Source organism: Dermacentor albipictus, unplaced genomic scaffold (assembly GCF_038994185.2).
Source record: "Dermacentor albipictus isolate Rhodes 1998 colony unplaced genomic scaffold, USDA_Dalb.pri_finalv2 scaffold_30, whole genome shotgun sequence".
In the NCBI taxonomy this organism is placed as follows: domain Eukaryota; kingdom Metazoa; phylum Arthropoda; class Arachnida; order Ixodida; family Ixodidae; genus Dermacentor; species Dermacentor albipictus.
In genome coordinates this window covers 758,339-777,048 of record NW_027225584.1, presented here as the reverse complement: position 1 = coordinate 777,048, position 18,710 = coordinate 758,339, and the positions used below count along the sequence as shown (strand labels likewise).

Here is an 18,710-nt window from a genome sequence, read left to right as displayed (position 1 = left end):
TGTCTATGTTCATTGCCTCAAAGTAGTTCCTGGCCACATTCTTTCTCAGCCTCATTTGACTTACCAATAAAACAGAAGATGGCTGATCCACCCGCTGATCATCGGAAGGTCCTTAGATGATTCAGTCCCTCATAGGCTGCAGTTTTTGCAAGGGATATTCCACTTCACTATGTGGAGCATCTGGAGGCCTTGGAGAAGAATGACACCAAGCTTCGCGTAAAGCAAGCAAACCTGATAGACATGTGGTTTTCTCGTGCAAGCCAGCGGGAAGTGCGTGGCGAGATGCTTGTGGCGATCACGTCCCAGCGTTTCTTCTGGATTTCTCAAGCTGCCAGGCTTCCACGGGGACCTTCCCGCATTTTTCAAAAGATGCCTTTTGGGGCCACGGGCCAACAAAGAGGTGCTCGTATGTCACTTGCCGCCCATGACGTTTCTTTGCAATTGTTATACCAGTGCCATTCTTGAACGCCGACAGCCGCGGCTTGTTAACAATATGCGATCGGAGTGCGCAGGAAGCAGAGTTAAGCAGTTGTACGAGTCAACACAATCAGAAGGCGGATAAAGGAAGGTGGCGGGGAGAACTGGCCACCCTGCCTATATAGTTTTCTCGAAACAGCTAAGTCATCTCCCATTTGGCTTTTCTTTTTTTTTTCATGCAATCCGGTTATAAAAATTATTGGTTATAACAGTGGAATTTTCGGGACACTTGCATATTGTTATAAGTGGTGTCAAGTGTACTTGGTGGCAACCTATGAATTCAGTAAAAGCTCCTTCCACAATAACTCATCTCTCTGTATATCATATTGACTGCAAATAAAGACGGGGACAGCAAGAGAGAACACATGAACAACACGATGTTGTTTATGTGTTCTCTCCCGCTGTCTTTGTCTTTATTTGCGGTCAATATGATATGCAGTAAACACCAACTAGGCCAAACTGAAGTTCAAAACATTGTTCCCAAGAGACTACATTGAAAGAGGTTTACCGCCACTGTTACAGTAATGAAACTAGTAAATTAATTAGCTTGTGTGTCTGTACACATTATTTTGTCTTAGACTGCAGTGTATTTGACAATTAATTCTTAAGTTTTCACTAACTATAGGCCAGTGTGCATTATGCTATTTTACCTAAACTTGTGTGTACATCTGCAATGTCATGATAGTAGCATTACATCGATACATTCACATAAAAAACATTTGCCAAACCTTTTCGCACATCGTAACAGAATTTGCCACTTGTAACTCTACATGAAGCAAAAAAAAGAAACAGCTTCTTGTGCATGCTTCTTAACGTTCACCCTGGTTTGACTACAGGTACATTCCAACATGTCATCTTTTTTTTTCTTCTCTCTCTCTCTGGACTGTATGTACCACATAGACTGTCACCGCAATCTTCCCTCCATCACAATTGTTCAGACTTCCAAAACCTCAATATGCACAGCCATTGCCATTCCTGCTCGCACAATTCATTGACTTTGTGTTTATGTTTATTTTTCATTTTGTGGGGGTGCACTCATGCTGGAAAGGTTTAGCGCGAATACAGATGACAGCAGCGAATTGCAGAAGGACACCACAAGTTCTGATGAATTAAAGTTTATCCAAAAAAGAAGAGATGTATCATAACAACAAAAAGTCGTTCAATGCACAAAAACAGTCAACAACCGATTTTTTGGATATCCATGATAATTTGGATGCCTTTGCATCACTGCTATTCCACAGAGTTAATGTGTAAGAACGTCTAAAATTTCGGGCACTGGAACCCTTTGCCGTCCGGTTTTCGCGACTACAGGCCCAAAATGGCATTAATGTTAGCCACTGCCGCCGCCATTTTGACTGTCTCGAAGCTCGATTCATTGGCAGCCATGGCCACCCTGACAATGCTAGGCTTAGTTGCTTCAACATTTACTGCCAAGCTTCCTGGTGCTCGACGCTGTGTTTTTCATTTTAAAAAATTGCCGCTGTCAGCAATGGTGCCGATTTGTCATGTTCGCTAGAGTGCCTCGATGCCACTTTTCTTCGCACAGGGTGGTGACACGTCAGATTGCACCACCATATTGTGTCGAACATGTAAAGGCATGCTATGGCGGGCAGCAGGAATTTAGGTTCTGCACTTGCTGATAGTGTAAAAATTTCTCATTTTCGCAGTTTGTACAATTATTGCACTGCAGTATTTCCGTCTCACCTTAAATATGGAGGGTGAATGCTTATAGTAAAGCAATACTAGCATGAATTTCTAGTCCAGCATATAACTAATTGTTTTTGCGACGGTTTCACTTATGCTAACAACAGATTCATTTCATACACAAAGTTGATGCATATGGTGTACATTAAAGGTTTGTGAGGTTGTCCTTCAAAAAGATGGATGTAACTTTTGACCTTAAAACTTGAGCTGCATCATGCCACGAATCTGGTATTTTTAAAAATCGCCTGTTGCAGATGACATAATTCTACCGATGTCATGGATTACTCAGATAGGTGGACATTACTTGCACGAGAAATGAAAACACATGTTCAACCACAGTTGAAACTCTATTTAACGAAGTACTGGCCACGCTAGAATTATTCGATAAATCAGGAAATTCGTAAAATAGAAAAAATCATTTTTCGGACCTTCGAAACCTAAAATTGTTATGTAGCGACATGCAAAAGCTACTGCGGCATTGTATTTTCTGCTAATCCAGCCATCTATCGCTTAAACAATGAAATAATGAAAGCAACCACCGCCGCCCCTACCGAGGCAATGTTGAGTCCGCTGTTCCGTGCATGGGGGCTGCGTGCAGCCTCGTCAGGTAAAGTTGTGACCGTGTTGCCTAGATATTTTAACATGATAGCTGTAGAGCGCACGCTTGAAGGAAAACCAGTCGGTTTCAAAATTAGAAAGAAATCACTGTTCTTTTTTTACTTGTTTATGTCAGGTAAAACTTTGTTAAATCGAGTTTGGCCAAGTTAGTTTCGTTAATTCAGGTTGATGGCAACATCGAACCCTGTGGGTACCTGCTGAGGAATGGAAATTTCTTCGTTAGATCGGGAACTTCGTAAAATCTGGTTTCGTTAGATGAAGTTTTAACTAAAGGACTAGTTAACTTCTTAATTATTTACTTTACAGCACGTAATGCAATTTAGGAATTGTAGCTGGTGAGTTTGCTAGGCGTAGCCACTTGGAATAACTTCTAGAATGACACCAGATTGGAGATGTGTGTCATCAATCTCGTAAAAATGCACTGTTCCCTCTTCATTTTTTAACATAATGCTTTTTTTATGCATTGAAGCACAAAAGTGACTTGAATGTCCATGTCTCAGTGGCTATGGTGTTAGGCTGCTGAGCACGAGGTCGCGGGATCGAATCCCGGCCACAGCGGCCGCATTTCGATGGGGGCGAAATGCGAAAACGCCCGTGTACTTAGATTTAGGTGCACATTAAATAACCCCAGGTGGTCAAAATTTCCGGAATCCCCCACTAAGGCGTGCCTCATAATCAGAAAGTGGTTTTGGCACGTAAAACCCCCATAATTAATTATTATTGAATGTCCATGTATTCCATGCCACACTTTGATCAAAATCTTGAAGCTACTGTCATCTTGGCGATTCATTTGAAGGGGAGACATCTTTCAAACTCACCAGCTACATTTCTCAAATTACAATATGTGCCGCAAAGTAATTTATTATAAAGAAAATTAGCATATATTTGTTGATTTTTTAATACATGTTTTGATTTCTCTTGCTGTTATATTCCCCCTCTTCGAATATCGAGCTTAAGGACAAGAAGGATGCTATCGGCCTCAGGTCATCCTTAAGAATTCCTGAAAACTTAGACATGGCCATCCCGTATAGCTGGCATTTGAGTAAAACTAGAGGAAGACAACCCAAAAACTGAAAAATTGTTCGAGGCAGCTCACTTAACAGGTTCAGGCTGCCTGAGCCAGAGGACGCCATGCACACAAACTTCAGAGCATTGATAAAGCAAAGCTCAAGTTTATATCCTTTTTATAAACATAAAGACAGATTAGTTCAAGTTTACACCTGCGGCAGTTTTACTTCCATATTCTATCTCCCTCGTTACCTCCAGCTGGTACAATCAGTGCAAGTATATATGCTGAGCCACAACCAGAAGTCTGAACTCTCCAATGACATTTTTCGAACGTTTGGAGGTGCAGTGCATGTGATTGTTGGAAATCACACATTGAGATTTAGCAGGCTTCTCATGACCTTGATTAAATTATTTAGACAACAAACACCTGGTGCATCAGAAAATTTCCTGAATACTTTCACAGGAAGATACAAATTTAAGCACCATGGCTCTGATGAACAAGGTTCTTGCTCACTTTTCCTGTGTTCTGGGTGGCAGGGAAAATTAAGACGTGGGTGTCGTTTTTCTGTTGAGCTGGTGCACAAAGGTGTGCAGCAAACAGGCACGACAGAGTATTTTTAGTGATCAAATTGTCAAGCATCTTTCAACTCGCATCGCGATCCCGAAAAGTTAACTTCGTGAACATGTGTGCAGCATCTGAAATAAACAAGGCTACACGACTGTGCCACACTGACTAATGCACGTACATGTACGGCCACTTCAACACCTCTGACATAGTATGGCAGAAGTGTGGCGCGGGCCTGGTCAAAGGATGTCACCACCCTGAATGGCAGGAGGCGGTACTGGCATTGAGGCACTCTAATGTTTGTCGATGTCTTCAAAGCACGGAAATCACAGTAAGGGTCGAGTATTGTGTAAGGCTGTTTCCCAAAAGTCAGCAACGCCGCAATGCAATGGTGTTACGCGGCAAAGCATAACCAATGTATTGCAGTACAGCACACTAAAAGTGCAAAGGGACTATTCTCACGGGACATGGTATGTATTCTACACTCATGTACTCGCCGTTTCCTGTTACAGTATGAGCACCGATATACCTGATAAGTGTACTCACAGGTCTTTCGATGCGCTTGTGGCTATTTGAGCCATTGGGGGGCAGTAAAAGGCTTGCGTTCATCTTTGTTTCTGACGGTTTCATGTGCCCCCATGGCCCATGGAGTCCGAAAAATTGTCTTAAAAAAATAAAACAAAAATCATCCACTGCTGTCACGTCTGTCTGCGTCATTTCTGGTTCACTTTTTGCATGCGCAGGTCCATTAGGCATTTGCAGGAAGCATCACAAACAGATGGCAAGGCAGCTATCAACCTGGAGAAACTCAAGCTGTTCCGGCACTTCTATGTCATGGTGAGACTATACAGCTGATTGCCATACCACCTCTGCATTTTAGTCATAGCGGTGTGCAGAAGTGCCTAGCAGAGTGGAATCATGACACGTACCTCAAAGTACTAAAAATTTGTTCACTTTTGATTGGAGGTCTCCAATTTTCTTTAATCGAATCTAAATATTCGAAGAAAAAAATTTACTGAGAATGCTGAATCACCAGACAATGATTCCATGGCTGTAGCATTCTGTTGCCGAGCAAGCGGGCTACAAGCTTGTTTTCTGGCCATGACAATCACAGTCTGATAGGAGCTGTTAGTAACAATTATCGTGCCGTACTTTGTGTGCATATTAAACAAACCCCAGGTGGTCTAAATTAATTTGGAGCCATTGCAGCATCTCTCATAGCCCATAGTTTGCTTTGGGACATTAAAACCCATAAATTAATAGACCATTTTCAGTTGACTTTATTGTCCTTAGAGACCCCTAGAGGGGGTATTACATAAGGGGTTAATTTTATATAAGTTCCATGTTATGTGTGTATCATTAGCTGTATGCAAAGTGATCAATCATACACTGCTGCAACAAAGACGGGCAAGCAATGTCAACAATGTTGGCAAGAAAGCTGTTGCAGTCTTTAGCTGTTCGAAGAATGAACGAGGTGGGAAAAGGAGCGGTTCGGGCACGCGGCCGTGCGACTTGCTGCGGATGACTGGTGCGGTGAGAGATGCGTGCTGCAAAAACAATGTATGACGAATGATAAAAGGGTGCTGAAAAAGAACTTGTGATAGAGCTCAAAACTAGCAATGTGTCGGCAGTTAGATACTTGTGTTAGTCTACGCTCATTACAATGGACCCGCGTACAACAGACTTTCAGATATAATAGACCAACCTTAGTTTGTTCTATTTTATTAATGCAGTAAAACTCGTTTTTACCGGACCACATTACAACGGACTATCGGCTACAGTGGACGAAATTAGTGGCAATTTTCGTCAGAATAGGGCATATAAAACAGACTTGCCATGTCGACACGGGCTGGCAGTTGACTTGCGAGGGTCAGCCGATGAATCGTGGCTGATTATCTTGTGTGCTAAGGAGGGAGGAAAGTGGAACGGAAGCGCATCGTCTTTTGTGCGAGACACGGAGGGGAGACGAGGCAAGGGAAAGAGGGGGGTCTACTCCGGTGGCTGCTGTTAACAGCGCGGCCGTGCAGGCACCATAACTTAAAAGCGATTAAAAGCGAGTTGTGGCGAGTTCCACAGCGTTGTAATCAAGGGAGTAGGTGGTTGGAATTCGTGATCTATTGGTGATCGCTTTTAAGTTCTTGCTTAATTTGCTATCACAATCGATGCTTAGCCTTTCAGGTGAAAATTTGACTTACTTTGTTTGTCTTTTACTTTAGATGTTCATCACTCACTCTTTTCAATAAAATTGTTAGACATTACGACGAAAGTTTCGGAAGTGAGGCGTCTCAGATATTACGGACTTCGGATAAAATGGATGCTTTTGTCGCATTATCAGGGGCTGTTGCAACGAGAGTTGACTGTAACCCGGATTCTGCTTTACGAGTAGAAATACGGACATCATATGAATAATGAACCTAGTAGAGTGGTTCTAAACACATTAAAGTGAGCTGATAAGACATGCTTGATGTGGGCTCCAGAGGGCAAATGCATATTCCAGTTTTCCTCAAACAAGGGATTTGTATGCAAGTAGTTTTATGTTTTGTGGAGCCTGACGGAGATTACGCTTTAAAGAGCCTAGTATCTTATTAGTAGATGATATAATGTTAGAAATATGTTTATGCCAGGACACATGATTGCATACAGAGACACCGAGGTAGTTACAACTGGACTAGTTCCATAGGCATGCTTCCAATTTGGTAAAAAAAATTGGAGGACGCTTAAGCTTCGCCTTCAAGAGTGGGACGCGACAGCGTTCCCGTCGACCCGCCAAGGGGTATAAGACAATGCGCTACGGCACAGCGATCACTTACGATGCGCCCCGCATCGGACTTAGCGCCCACCTATCACGCGGTGAGCGTCGAGCAACGCAGCGTTCGGCGCGGCAACGAAACGTGCGCCTGAGCGAACGGAACGAACCAAAGAACTCGGTGTCTCGGAGGGGAAACGATCTACGCCAGCCAAACGTCGCGATCGGCACGGGCAGAGAGATAGATAGTAATCTAAAGAAAGGACCGGGAGCACGGCGAAGCGTCGTCAGGGGAGAGGGAGTCCCGCGACGCGCCTGGCAGCGGTCCCAATGCGCGCGCGGCGCGCCTCCTGTCGGGGCAGCGCCGTACATTGAGAGGAGGGGGTCTTCTGTGTTTGCCGCAAGATGGCTCTGCGTGTGTGGATAGCGCAGAAGAAATGCAGCGGAAACGCACTTCGCAACTCGTGTAATTGTGACTTCTGTACGTTACATGTTCATAATTACCGATATACACCGCAGTATAACTTTCCACGGCTCGTTTCGAAGGCAACACCGCATTCACTAGAGGCGCGTTTGCACCGCTTGGAAGCATCGAACTCGTGGCTGAGTGGTAGCGTCTCCGTCTCACACTCCGGAGACCCTGGTTCGATTCCCACCGGGCCAATCTTGGAAGTTGCTTTTTATTTATGAAGCGCCTGCCGTGATTTATCGCTCACGGTCAACGCCGCAAACGCCGACGACGACACCGACGCCGACGACACCGGCTTTTCTGTGACACGAGCTCCTTAACGCTATCGCGTTAAAATACCAGGGACTTACTGCTACGAGTGACGACATAACTTAAAATTTTGTAGTATTAAGTGTCATTAACCAAACATCACACCATGTTAGTATGTTGGTGAGGTCTTTCTGCAGGGCTGTTTGATTGGAGGTACTACGTATAGTGTGATAAATGATGCAATCATCGGCGAGCATTCGAATGTTAGAGGACACATGTGACGGTAAGTCATTAATATATATTAAAAATAACAGAGGGCCAAAACCCTATCCTTGAGGGACGCATGATGTTACTGGTACAGGATGACTGTTTATAATGACAGATTGGGAGCAGTTACTAAGAAATTCTGTAATCCAATTCAAAGCATCAGGATGTAAAATCAGTCTTTTAGGTTTCAATATTAGACGCTGATGAGGGACTTTATCGAAGGCCTTAGAGAAATCCAGAAAAATTATGTCGGTTTGTATGTTAGTGTCAAGGTTAGTGTGAACATCATGCAGGAAGATGACCAGCCGTGTCTCACACGAGAAACCTTTGCAGAATCCACGCTGAGTGGGATGAAAAAAGCTAGTCAAGAAAATCCGTGATAAGAGGGTAGATGACATGCTCCATGATTTTGCAAGGCACACTTGTTTAGGGAGATGGGGCGGTAATTTAGCAGCGAGTATCTGTCTCGTGATTTGTGGACAGGAACAACCTTCCTAATTTTCCAGTCATCTGGAATGAAACTTGAAGGGACTGGGCAAATATCAATGACGGATATTCTGCGGCAATATGCTTTGTGTTTTTAACAGCGAAGCTCTTCTTGCTTGGCGTAAAATAGACTGCATATCACAAAACTCCACCGACGCCCACCGACGGAGAAACTGCGCTCAGTCGGTTTCACCACCGCGCCGAGATCTGCGCACGCGCCGTGAAAACGGTTAGGAATGCGCTTGCACTTGACCTTGGAAAGGACATAAAAGCTTGTGCACAGCGGCGCTTGGTCAGTTAACGCCATGGGGCGGGCTTGGGAAGTTCGTACTGCCGAAGAGGCTGCGCATCATGAAGCTAGACTTGCTACAATGCAGGAGAAACAACGGCAACGAAGGGCCGACCTGACCTACTTGGCCAGAGAGGCCGAAGCCAAGGTGGCAACTACGCAAAGACCCAGAATACGCGAGTCGCGAGAGAGCCAGGATCGTTGCGAAGCATTGACAATTACTCCAAGACCCTGTAGTGCAGGAGGCCGAGTACGAGTGACGCCGAGCTCGCACTTCAACCGGGGGTGCCAATGCTCAGTTTCAACAGGAGTTCCTCTCGTTGGAGTTTGAACATTCCTGCCGAGTGTGCAATCGACTGTTGCTTGACTCGAACCTATCAACGCTCAACATGATTCGGTCTGTCGAGAAACACGCACAAGGCTTGTGTGTGCTGCGACACATCTTCCCGGAGTCCAGTGACCACGATGAGATGCGGCAGCTATGTAGGACCTGTCGAGAAACGGTCTTACACGAGAAGGTGCCACAGTTCAGTGTGACAAACAACTTCAAGTATCCACTCAAGCCAGCAGGACTACCGTGTTTGAACGAGGTGGCCCTAATTGACCAGTTTCGCTGTTTCAAAGCTCGCGTGACCGAATTCGAGCTTGCTCGTGTTTTTTTTTTATTATTATTAATCTCTCTGTGTCTGTCTGTGCAATCGTTGTGCCTGTCTACCATCCGGCTTCACACCCTCAGCACGTTCAACCTCAGCTTTGTGGTGTTTAAAACAACCTCAAGTGCGTCTTACAGTTCCAGGGATAAGAAAGAAGACCAACCTGCCTACCTTGGCCCTTGGCAAGCAGCTCTGGATTGTTTGAACACTTTCTACTTTGACTGAGTCCACATATGTACGGATGGCTCTTCCACTCAGACCAGCTCCACCGGCGCAGTGGTTATATCATCATGATCAATTAGCATCCGATACAAGATTTCTCACTTGACAACATCGACCGGGTCGGAGCTTGTTGCTCGCCGAGGTGCCGTTGATTAAATTAACAGCCAACCCGCTTATCGGTGGGCAATATTCTGTGATTCGAAGGCGTCCTTACAATGTCTTCTCTCATCTCTTCGTCGCGGGTCCTGTGAACAACTAGTGTGGGAGATACGAGAAATGCATCATCGTATGATAGCGAAAGGACACAACGTCGTGTTTCAGTGGCTGCCTAGCCATTGTGGTATCTCCGGCAACGACCTCGCTGACGAAGCTGCTAGGAAAGCACACGAAGGAGCAACCCTTGTTTCTGTACCTTTATCATGGACCGACGCAGCCCAACACCTAAGCAAGGTAGTACACCGTATGACATTAAAGAAGTGGCACACACCTGAATTCACCCAAGAACGATTGCATTCCCTCGACCCCTCTATGCAACTGCCGCTGTTACCAGGGCTTCTGCGAAATGAGGAAACAATGCTGTGCCGCTTACGCTTGGGCGTCGCATTCACGAATGCATATACGTTTTTGATTGGAATGGCTGATAGCGCCGACTGCAATGCCTGCGGTGTCGAGGAAACGAAAGACATTACCTCTGCACAGCTCTCAATCAGCCAGATCGAACACCGTTCACCTTGACAAGATCTTGGGACCATGGCCTCGCATATCGCAGCTACAAAAGGCCACAAAAGCGCCGCTGCGATATTTGAAAGCTACTGGATTGAGTCGGCTCAGCGTCTGTGATCCGGACTGAGTGAACGAACGATATCCCCAGTAGACTTTCTCATCTTCCTTTGATCTTTCCGTCCTCTTTTCCCTTTCCCCAGTGTAGAGTAGCCAACCGGGCTCAGTCCTGGTTAACCTCCCTACCTTTTCTTTATCATTTGCTCTCTCTCTCTCTCTCTCAGGCTCGAACGTGAAAACTCATCTTAGGAAAGAAACTCTGCATTTTGTGCTTACTAACTATAGCCTTGTTTAGAGTGAATAGCTTTGTTTACCTCTTTTGTTCGTGTTCGTCATTGGCGATTGCCTGGTGGATTTGCGATGCAAAGGAAAAGTGTGCGCGCTCTCCCAAAACCGTGTGCGTCGCCGAACGACAGCATCATAAGTCTTCGAGACGTACGTGTTTGTTCGTGTCGACTTTAAAGTGTGTTTAGGTTAAGATGTGGCGGGGGAGCGCTCGCAAAGAAAACGTGTGGTCGCCCACTCGTTCACGAGCAAACGATGACTAAACCAGCCAGGTTTAGTCATCGTTCACTCGTTCGCTTACTCGTTTGTCCAACTATTAGCGCGTTCGACCACTATGTCTATTGCAACGTCTGCAACGAACAATGCAAGGGTGCCACATTCTATCCCGGCTAGGATACCAAATACCAAGAAAACCACAACAGGAAAACCGCAAACTTCTTCCCCTTAGCATTCGCAACAAAATTCACGTGGCCCCAATTCCCCGGAATATGCACCCTGACCGTCATAAAGGTCGACAAAAGGCAAGAGCACAAGCCCTGGCTCGCCTATTTGGCGATGACAAGTCAAACACTCCAGTCCTGTACACCGACGTGGCCCGCTACCCACAAAAATGTGCCCTATGTCTAGTCGTACTAGATAGTGCAGACATTCTGAGAGCTTCGGCCACGCTCAACACTGTGGACAGTGGCACGGCGGAAGAGGCTGCTATTGCCCTAGCCATCGTACAGGCTTCAACCATGCCGACGCCGGATGGACCCATCACAGTGGTCACTGATTCTCAGACCGCCTGCAGGACTTTGGCACAAGGGAGGGGGACACCCTACACACACTGCATCCTTACATCATTACACCCCTCAGCGTTACACAAGGTGCGTATCGTCTGGACACCTGGACACGCCTCTCTCCATGGTAATGAACGCGCTAATGCGCTAGCCCGAGAGCTCGCTAACCGGGCGCCATTGGCAGAGCTGTCCAACCCAGACGATGCACCGACAGAACCACTGAACTACACTGAAACCCTACAATATTACAGAGATACCAGGAGACACTTCCCTCCACCACATAATTCCCTTAATCGAGAAGATGCCGTCGCGTGGCGACAGCTTCAAACTAATTCATTTCCCTGCCTCTTTTATCTTCACCTCTTCCACCCCACACAATATCCCTCATACTGTCCCTATTGTGGAGCAAAGCCCGCAGTATATCATTGCACCTGGGAGTGCCCACACCCTCCGGGCTACTCCCCTATTCCTTCACCTTCCCCTTCCTCCTGGGAGACTGCGCTGACCAGCTCAGACCCGCAAGAGCAGCGACGGCTGATCCGGCGGGCACGCGGAGTGGCGCAAGCCAATGGGGCCCTGAACTAAGGGCTCCACCCTGCGAGGAAGTCGCCCAAACTCATGATAAATGAATGTTTTCTCTCTCTCTCTCTCTCTGAGACACACATAATGAGACAACAAATGGTGCCTCATTATTAGGAACGGCTGCATCATTTCACTTCCCTCAATTTCGGCCGCACCATAGCGCAGAAATTCTATTGCGCAGTCATCATTTCACTAAAGGCATATCTCGCAAATGTTATTTCAGAGCGAGCACGACTGTCCTCAATGCATGCACCTTAGTGCAACTCGGTTTGCGACAAGTACGTCACTTCATCAATGGACGAGCTAACACACATTCAAATGCCATTCATGATGAGTCACTAACCTAAAAAAATAATGCACTTGTTTGAGGTCGAACGAACCGCTGTTACCGCATTCCCGCTTTGCAAACGAATACTAAAAAACGTATTTCATTTTCTATAAACGCAGAATCTCGACTTGATGATCGGCCGCACGTATTTCTCTCGACTTTGAGGCACAAGAAATGTAATAGCACCTGTGCCCACCTCTGAGACTCTGCGCGTGCTTAGAAGATTGGCAAGCACACACGTTGGCGGCAGTGTAGCTCGTAATACTCTTTCGGACTATCAAAGCAGCGTTCGTTCGTGCCTTCTGTCAGCCTTTGTACGTCATAGCTGATACGCGCCGCGAATTCAGATGGTAAGGACGGCACGGATTATTTAGGCTACTGAGGGCTTGCTGGAGGTCAAGGTGTTGGCATTCAATGCTACATGTGTTATTTACAACCATTCGCAACAAGACCTTGCGATAAGCGCTCGACAAATATTTCGTACCTAATTGTAGCGGACGCTATGCATTGGGAGTCGTCATGGCACAGCGTTAGAGCTCGTTCAGATATTTTTTTAATCAATAGTTATCGAAACAGGAAGAAAAGCTGCTGTTACTGAATTTGCAACTGTCCATATAGAAATTCTATGTTGTTACGAAGGTACATGAAGCTATTGGCGGCGAGGAGTTACGGAGTCGCCATCTATCGGAAGCGCCTCGCTGGCGTAGTATGAGAGATCACGCGGCGCGCTCCTCATAGGTTTTGCTGTCAGCGCTCACTGAAAACACAACGCGCGAGCTCTCCCGGACATTTCTGTAAGTACTTTCGAAACGAGAAAAGTTTTTTACTGTCTAAATAATAATCTTGGGCAAACTGAAATCACAGACTCATTTACAGACGCCATCTCTTTACCGAATACGTACATGAACGCCGCTGCGCGCAGTCGTCGCGATGGAGACTTCCGAACCGCATGACTTCCGAATGAGGACCGCAGCATACGAGGGAACCTAAACTCTCGTTTCCAACTCGCTTCGGCGCTCCCGAAGCAGCCGACGCGGCCGCTATGTCCACGTGATCCCTAATAGCACGTCACGCTGACGGTGGTGCCAGCTTTTCCAGCGGTGGAGCTCGAGGCCAATAAAGCCAATGCGAATGCTTAAAGTGCACCGCCTTGCTATGCCTGCATTCATTCTGCGAAAGGTTGTCTGCTATGCTCAGCGCCACAGTTGAGGACGGAGTGGGAAAAAGAGCATAACCGAGAAGGAGTGAAGGCGGAGTAGGAGAGTGTCGCTACTTTACGAAGTATAACCTGCTCTCTCATGCCTAGCCCCTTCCTCTGTGCCTCGTGCGCGACAGAAGACGGCGCGTTTCCTTCCCCGCAAGTCGGTTGTGAGGCCGTGTCAACATGGTCAAAGTTCATCGCATAAGCCCAATTATGAAAAAGATTGCCGCTAAATCTTTTGTTACCTCGCCTATTCAAATCGATCACCGGTGAATGATGCCTTAGATCACCAATTTCGACTCATTGTAGCCGTTTCTTATCCATATAAGACCATCTAGTAGTTAGTACAGGCACTGCACTTTCATAATCAGTTCAAATTTTCGCATTCTGGCGATGTCGTGATTTTTGACGGACCTTTTTTCGAACGAATGTGCGTAAGTTGTAGCAAAAAGAGTCGTGGCTGTCACCTTCTGCCCCGCTCAAGAAAAATGCGTGGCACTCACGATTATGCCGCACTAGCATCAAAATTTTGAAATCAAATGACTCATCATGAATTAAATTATATCGCTGGCTTTGCCATCCAACAGTGCTGAGCAGTGATAATTAACCGGAAATGATGCCACCTGTTCACTAGTGAACTTTGGTTTGGAGTCTGAGTCGTTTTATTCCACTAAAGTGTGTTTCTGAAGGTCTGCCACATGTCCAACATGTGGACCCGGCCATTGTAGCTAATTTCCAATAGTTTCGGTAATGCTTCTCTCGCAAAACCCAGGCAAGGGGCGCTGTTGGTGTCACTGCACAGTTATCGAAAGTCGCTCCCATGGCATCGTCCCGCGCGGCTACGTCGCAAGAAAAGTGTCTTGCTCAAAACTATGCTGCACCCGCACTTGAATTTAGTAATGAGGACTGAGGTTATGATTCCGCAGATGACAGTAAAGCAGATTCAAGCTCTGATGGTGACAATGTTTTGAGTCGGCATGGTACATCCGCAGCTGTTCACCGGTGAATTTTTCTTTACGGTCTTGAGCGGTCTCCTTCCATTTGGACGCTCATCAGCCAATCTATTTTCACAACCTGAGAGCTCTACTGATTATCTTTAGGGTGCATACTTCGCTTGGTTATGATGTCACGCAGGGTGTCTGCCAACCGGGAAAACCAGGAATTCTCGGGGATTTATAATAGTCTGAAAATGCTCAGGGAAAAGTCGAGGAATTTGTGCTTCTATCAGGAAAAATTAGCTGTAATTTTATTGAAAGGGAATGAAAGTAGCAGTAATGCTGGCTCGTGTAACAGAGAGGGGTCGTAACGTACAGGTCTTTTGGTGCCATATCGTCGGCTGGAGGAGTTGGCAGTGCACAGTCAACAACCGACTTTCCGGATGCCCGATAATTCGGACGGCTTCGCGGCACCACCACGTACCCCATAGAGTCAGTGTATAAGAATGTTTGAAATTTTGGGTGCAAGTACCCTTCACCATCTGATTTTCCAGGCTTTCTGCTGTGACCACAGGTCCGAAACGGCATTAGTCAAAACTACCACTGCCGTCATTTTGATTACCTCGCCCTCGCGGTAAATGCTAGGCCTAGCTGCTTCAACGTTCGCTATTAAGCGTCTTGCCGTTCTACGTCGTGTTTTTAATTGAAAGAATTCGCCGCTGTAAGCAATGGCACCGACTCCATCTTTGTGGTCCTCGCGATTGGCATCGAAGCTCGGAAAGCATGGCACGTTGCATAATGCTGGTTCTCGACAGTCAGCTTGGCCTCAATACAGAAACCTTACGCAGTGAAGCATACGCAAATGTATTGCGGCGAAGCATAATAACCGTAGGAAAGGGCAATAGCCACGGGACACATTCATCATCACCAACCTATTTTAAGTCCACTGCAGGATGAAGGCCTCTCCCTTTGCTCTCCAATTACCCCTGTGCTGTGCCAACCAATTCTAAGTTGTGCCTGCAAATTTCTTAATTTCTTCACCCCACCTAGTCTTTTGCTGTCCTCGACTGCGTTTCCTTTCTCTTTGCACCCATTCTGTAACCCTAATGGCACACCACTTATCTAACCCACGCATTACATGACCTGCCCAGCTCCATTTCTTTCTTTTAATGTCAATTAGAATATCGGCTATGCCCATTTGCTCTCTGATCCAAACCGCTCTCTTCCTGTCTCTTCACGTTACACCTATCATTCTTCGTTCCATCGCTCTTTGCGCGGTCCTTAACTTGTTTTCAAGCTTCTTTATCAGTCTCCAAGTTTCTGCCCCATATGTCAGCACCAGTAGAATGCACTGATTGTACACCTTTCTTTTTAGTGATAATGGTAAGTGTCCAGTAACGATCTGAATGTGTCTGCCGTATGCGCTACAACCCAATTTTATTCTTCTGTGAATTTCCTTCTCATGATCAGGATCTCCTGTGAGTAATTGTATCTGTTCCTTAATTATTTTCGTTGTCTGTCTGTCCTTAATTATGCACACGTCCACACGCCATGTCCTGTCGCAGTACGAGCACTGATATGCCTAATAAGTGTACTGGTAGGCCATTTTGGTTGTGCCTGTGGCGATTTGACCCCTTAACGGCAGTAAAAGACATGCATTCATTTTTTCGAACTGCCCAATTTTACGGGCATTTTCGTGGCCCCTGGGGAGTCCGAAAAATCGTACGTTGACTGTACAATTGGCCAAGAGGATGCTTCAAACGGACCGAGGAGCAAATGCGCGGTGGAAGGAGGATGAGAACAGAAAGGACCTATGCATTGAAGAATGAATGGGAAGGAAGCATGCCACCGCTTCTTTGAAGGAGCTTGAGCTAAAAAAAAAGTGTTGGCTGAAGCCGAGGTGCAGGTGTCTCTCTATCCAAACCAAAATAAACTCTTTAAAGCAGTGAAAAGCAGCACTGAGGCATTGTGCATGGGCTAATGGTATGTCAGGACAGTTGAGGTTGACACACCAGCTGTTGAGAGAAAATCTCACTTGTGACAAGGTTCGGGCCTGATACCAATGAGCTTGCAATCATTTGATAAAAATAGCTCATATTGTCACGTAGTAGTGACGGTGAAGAAGGCAGCAAAACTGTGATTGATGAAACTAGCATTTTATTGGGCGAACCGGTGCCCTCAAAGGCAGGCTACACCCAAAAAACAACCATAGTGGCAAACACAGTCGGCGATCGGGGAAAATATGATCTGCTGGTCAAGTGCATCAGCTTTTATACACGAGCCATCGAAGGTTTCAGAGTGATCGGTGGTGCCTGCATGTCTTCCAGAAAGTTCTACACAGTTCGTGTTGCACATGCAATCAGATTACAGAAGCTTCGGGGACAACAGAACCATCGATAACATCTTTAGTGATAGCATTTGTTAGACGGTAAAAAGCACTCACCCGAAAAAAATAGACAAGTCCACGTGTCAATGTCCCCTTCAGTCACGGCGTCCACATTTTTGGACGTCACTTACTTTTGCCATATATGTGCAATGGTAGCAAGGAATAGATCGCAAACATTAAGCGTAGGGCAAATTGAACATTCTGATAACCTTAATTACTTCCGTTTTGCTTTCAAGTGATATGTATCGTTACAGAGTACCGCTTTGGTGGAGGCACTATACCATGTTTTACGGGATGCTTGACGTGGGGCATGTCGTTAGCAACCTTCAAGTATAGATCTATTTTTTCTTGAAATGCTTGAGGCCAATGAATAAATTTTGCATGTAATTCGAGCAGGGGATTTAATCCTTTTTATGAAGAAATGTAGCATGACTGACTCTGCAATATTCAAATATTTAGTAACTAATTATAGTGACTCATTGTAGAATGCTCAAAGAGTCATTTTACCACCTTCATTTGCTTTTAGTGGAGTCTCAAGCACCACCTACGTTTCACACATAAATCGACAGTCGATCATAATTCATGACTGAAGGCGATATTCAAAAACATTTGTTTCTGTATGCATCTCCTATTTATTCATATTTGAGAATGTTCAACTTGATTTGCAATGAGTTTTACATTTCTTTTTTCAAAGATATTTTATTCGCTGTGCATTTTACTAACCCCTCCCTTCTGTTTTCTTTTTGAATAAAATAAACACTACTCCTTACTATTCAAACTGGATTAAGTTTTTTTTTATTATAGTTACTAAAGAGTGACAGCATCGGGCGACATTGTGTTAGCCTGTCTTGAGTAAAATGAAGTGCTGTATCAGGGAATTTTGCAAAGGTACTCGGGGAAAACCTGCAAAACTCGGGGAATTCGGAAATGTCAACTTGGTAGACGCACTGCATTTGCTGCCACCGGCAGCAAAGTAACTTTCGTTCACGCCAAGAAGGCCACCTGTAGCACATGTCAGCCCAGCACTACAGTTCAGCGCAAGACAGTTTACAACAGTGTGGGATTTCTTTCTACTGTTCTTCTCTGCAGAGGTGATAAAGACAATGTGCAAAAATGCGAACAGATATGCTTGGATGCATAATCTTGTAGTTGCCCAGCTGCGCTGAAAGCGATAGGTCCTGGAAAAGGTGCGTGACTCTAGACGAACTAGTGAAGTACGCTCCTTGGACATCTCATCAGACCATCCTTAGAATAGGCCGAAAAGGCAGAACGACAAAATGTGTTATGAGGACCACAAAGTTGAACAAAAACCATACATTCTGTGGGAAAATTGTGGAGTGCACCTATGTTTCACAAGATCCAGGAACTGCGTCACCACATGGCATGAGCGAAGAACTGGTCTTAGTCTCTTTTTTATATACAAAAAACGGCAATGTACTGAGCATTTATCTTTTCAGACACTATTCCTGGATTATTTATCTTTAAAATCTTTATTCTGAATGTTCCTTGATATTAATATTTTTGTAGATGTCATGTTTTTTTATTGTTTTTATCAACTTGCAGCAAAAATGGCAGTTACTAGAATTTTTGTTCTACCTAATAATTTTTTGTTTGGCAATGTATGTTTTTGGAAAGAGCTTTTCATTATGTACAATATGGTGTATTTCAATGTGTGCTG

At 45.4% G+C, this 18,710-nt stretch overlaps 1 protein-coding gene across 3 annotated transcripts in view; it reads left to right on the top strand.

Annotated features, from left to right (window-relative positions):
- The window catches only part of LOC135908428 (protein GPR107), a 212,254-nt gene that overhangs the window by 151,499 nt on the left and 42,045 nt on the right, over window positions 1-18,710 (top strand). For all 3 annotated transcript variants that reach the window (XR_010566324.1, XM_065440204.1, XM_065440203.1), the window contains one exon: window positions 5,116-5,209. Coding sequence is in view for 2 of the 3 variants with exons in the window: in XM_065440204.1 (XP_065296276.1) it covers window positions 5,116-5,209 (94 nt within the window). In the remaining variant the exon portion in view is untranslated. The remainder of the gene's footprint in view (window positions 1-5,115; window positions 5,210-18,710) is intronic.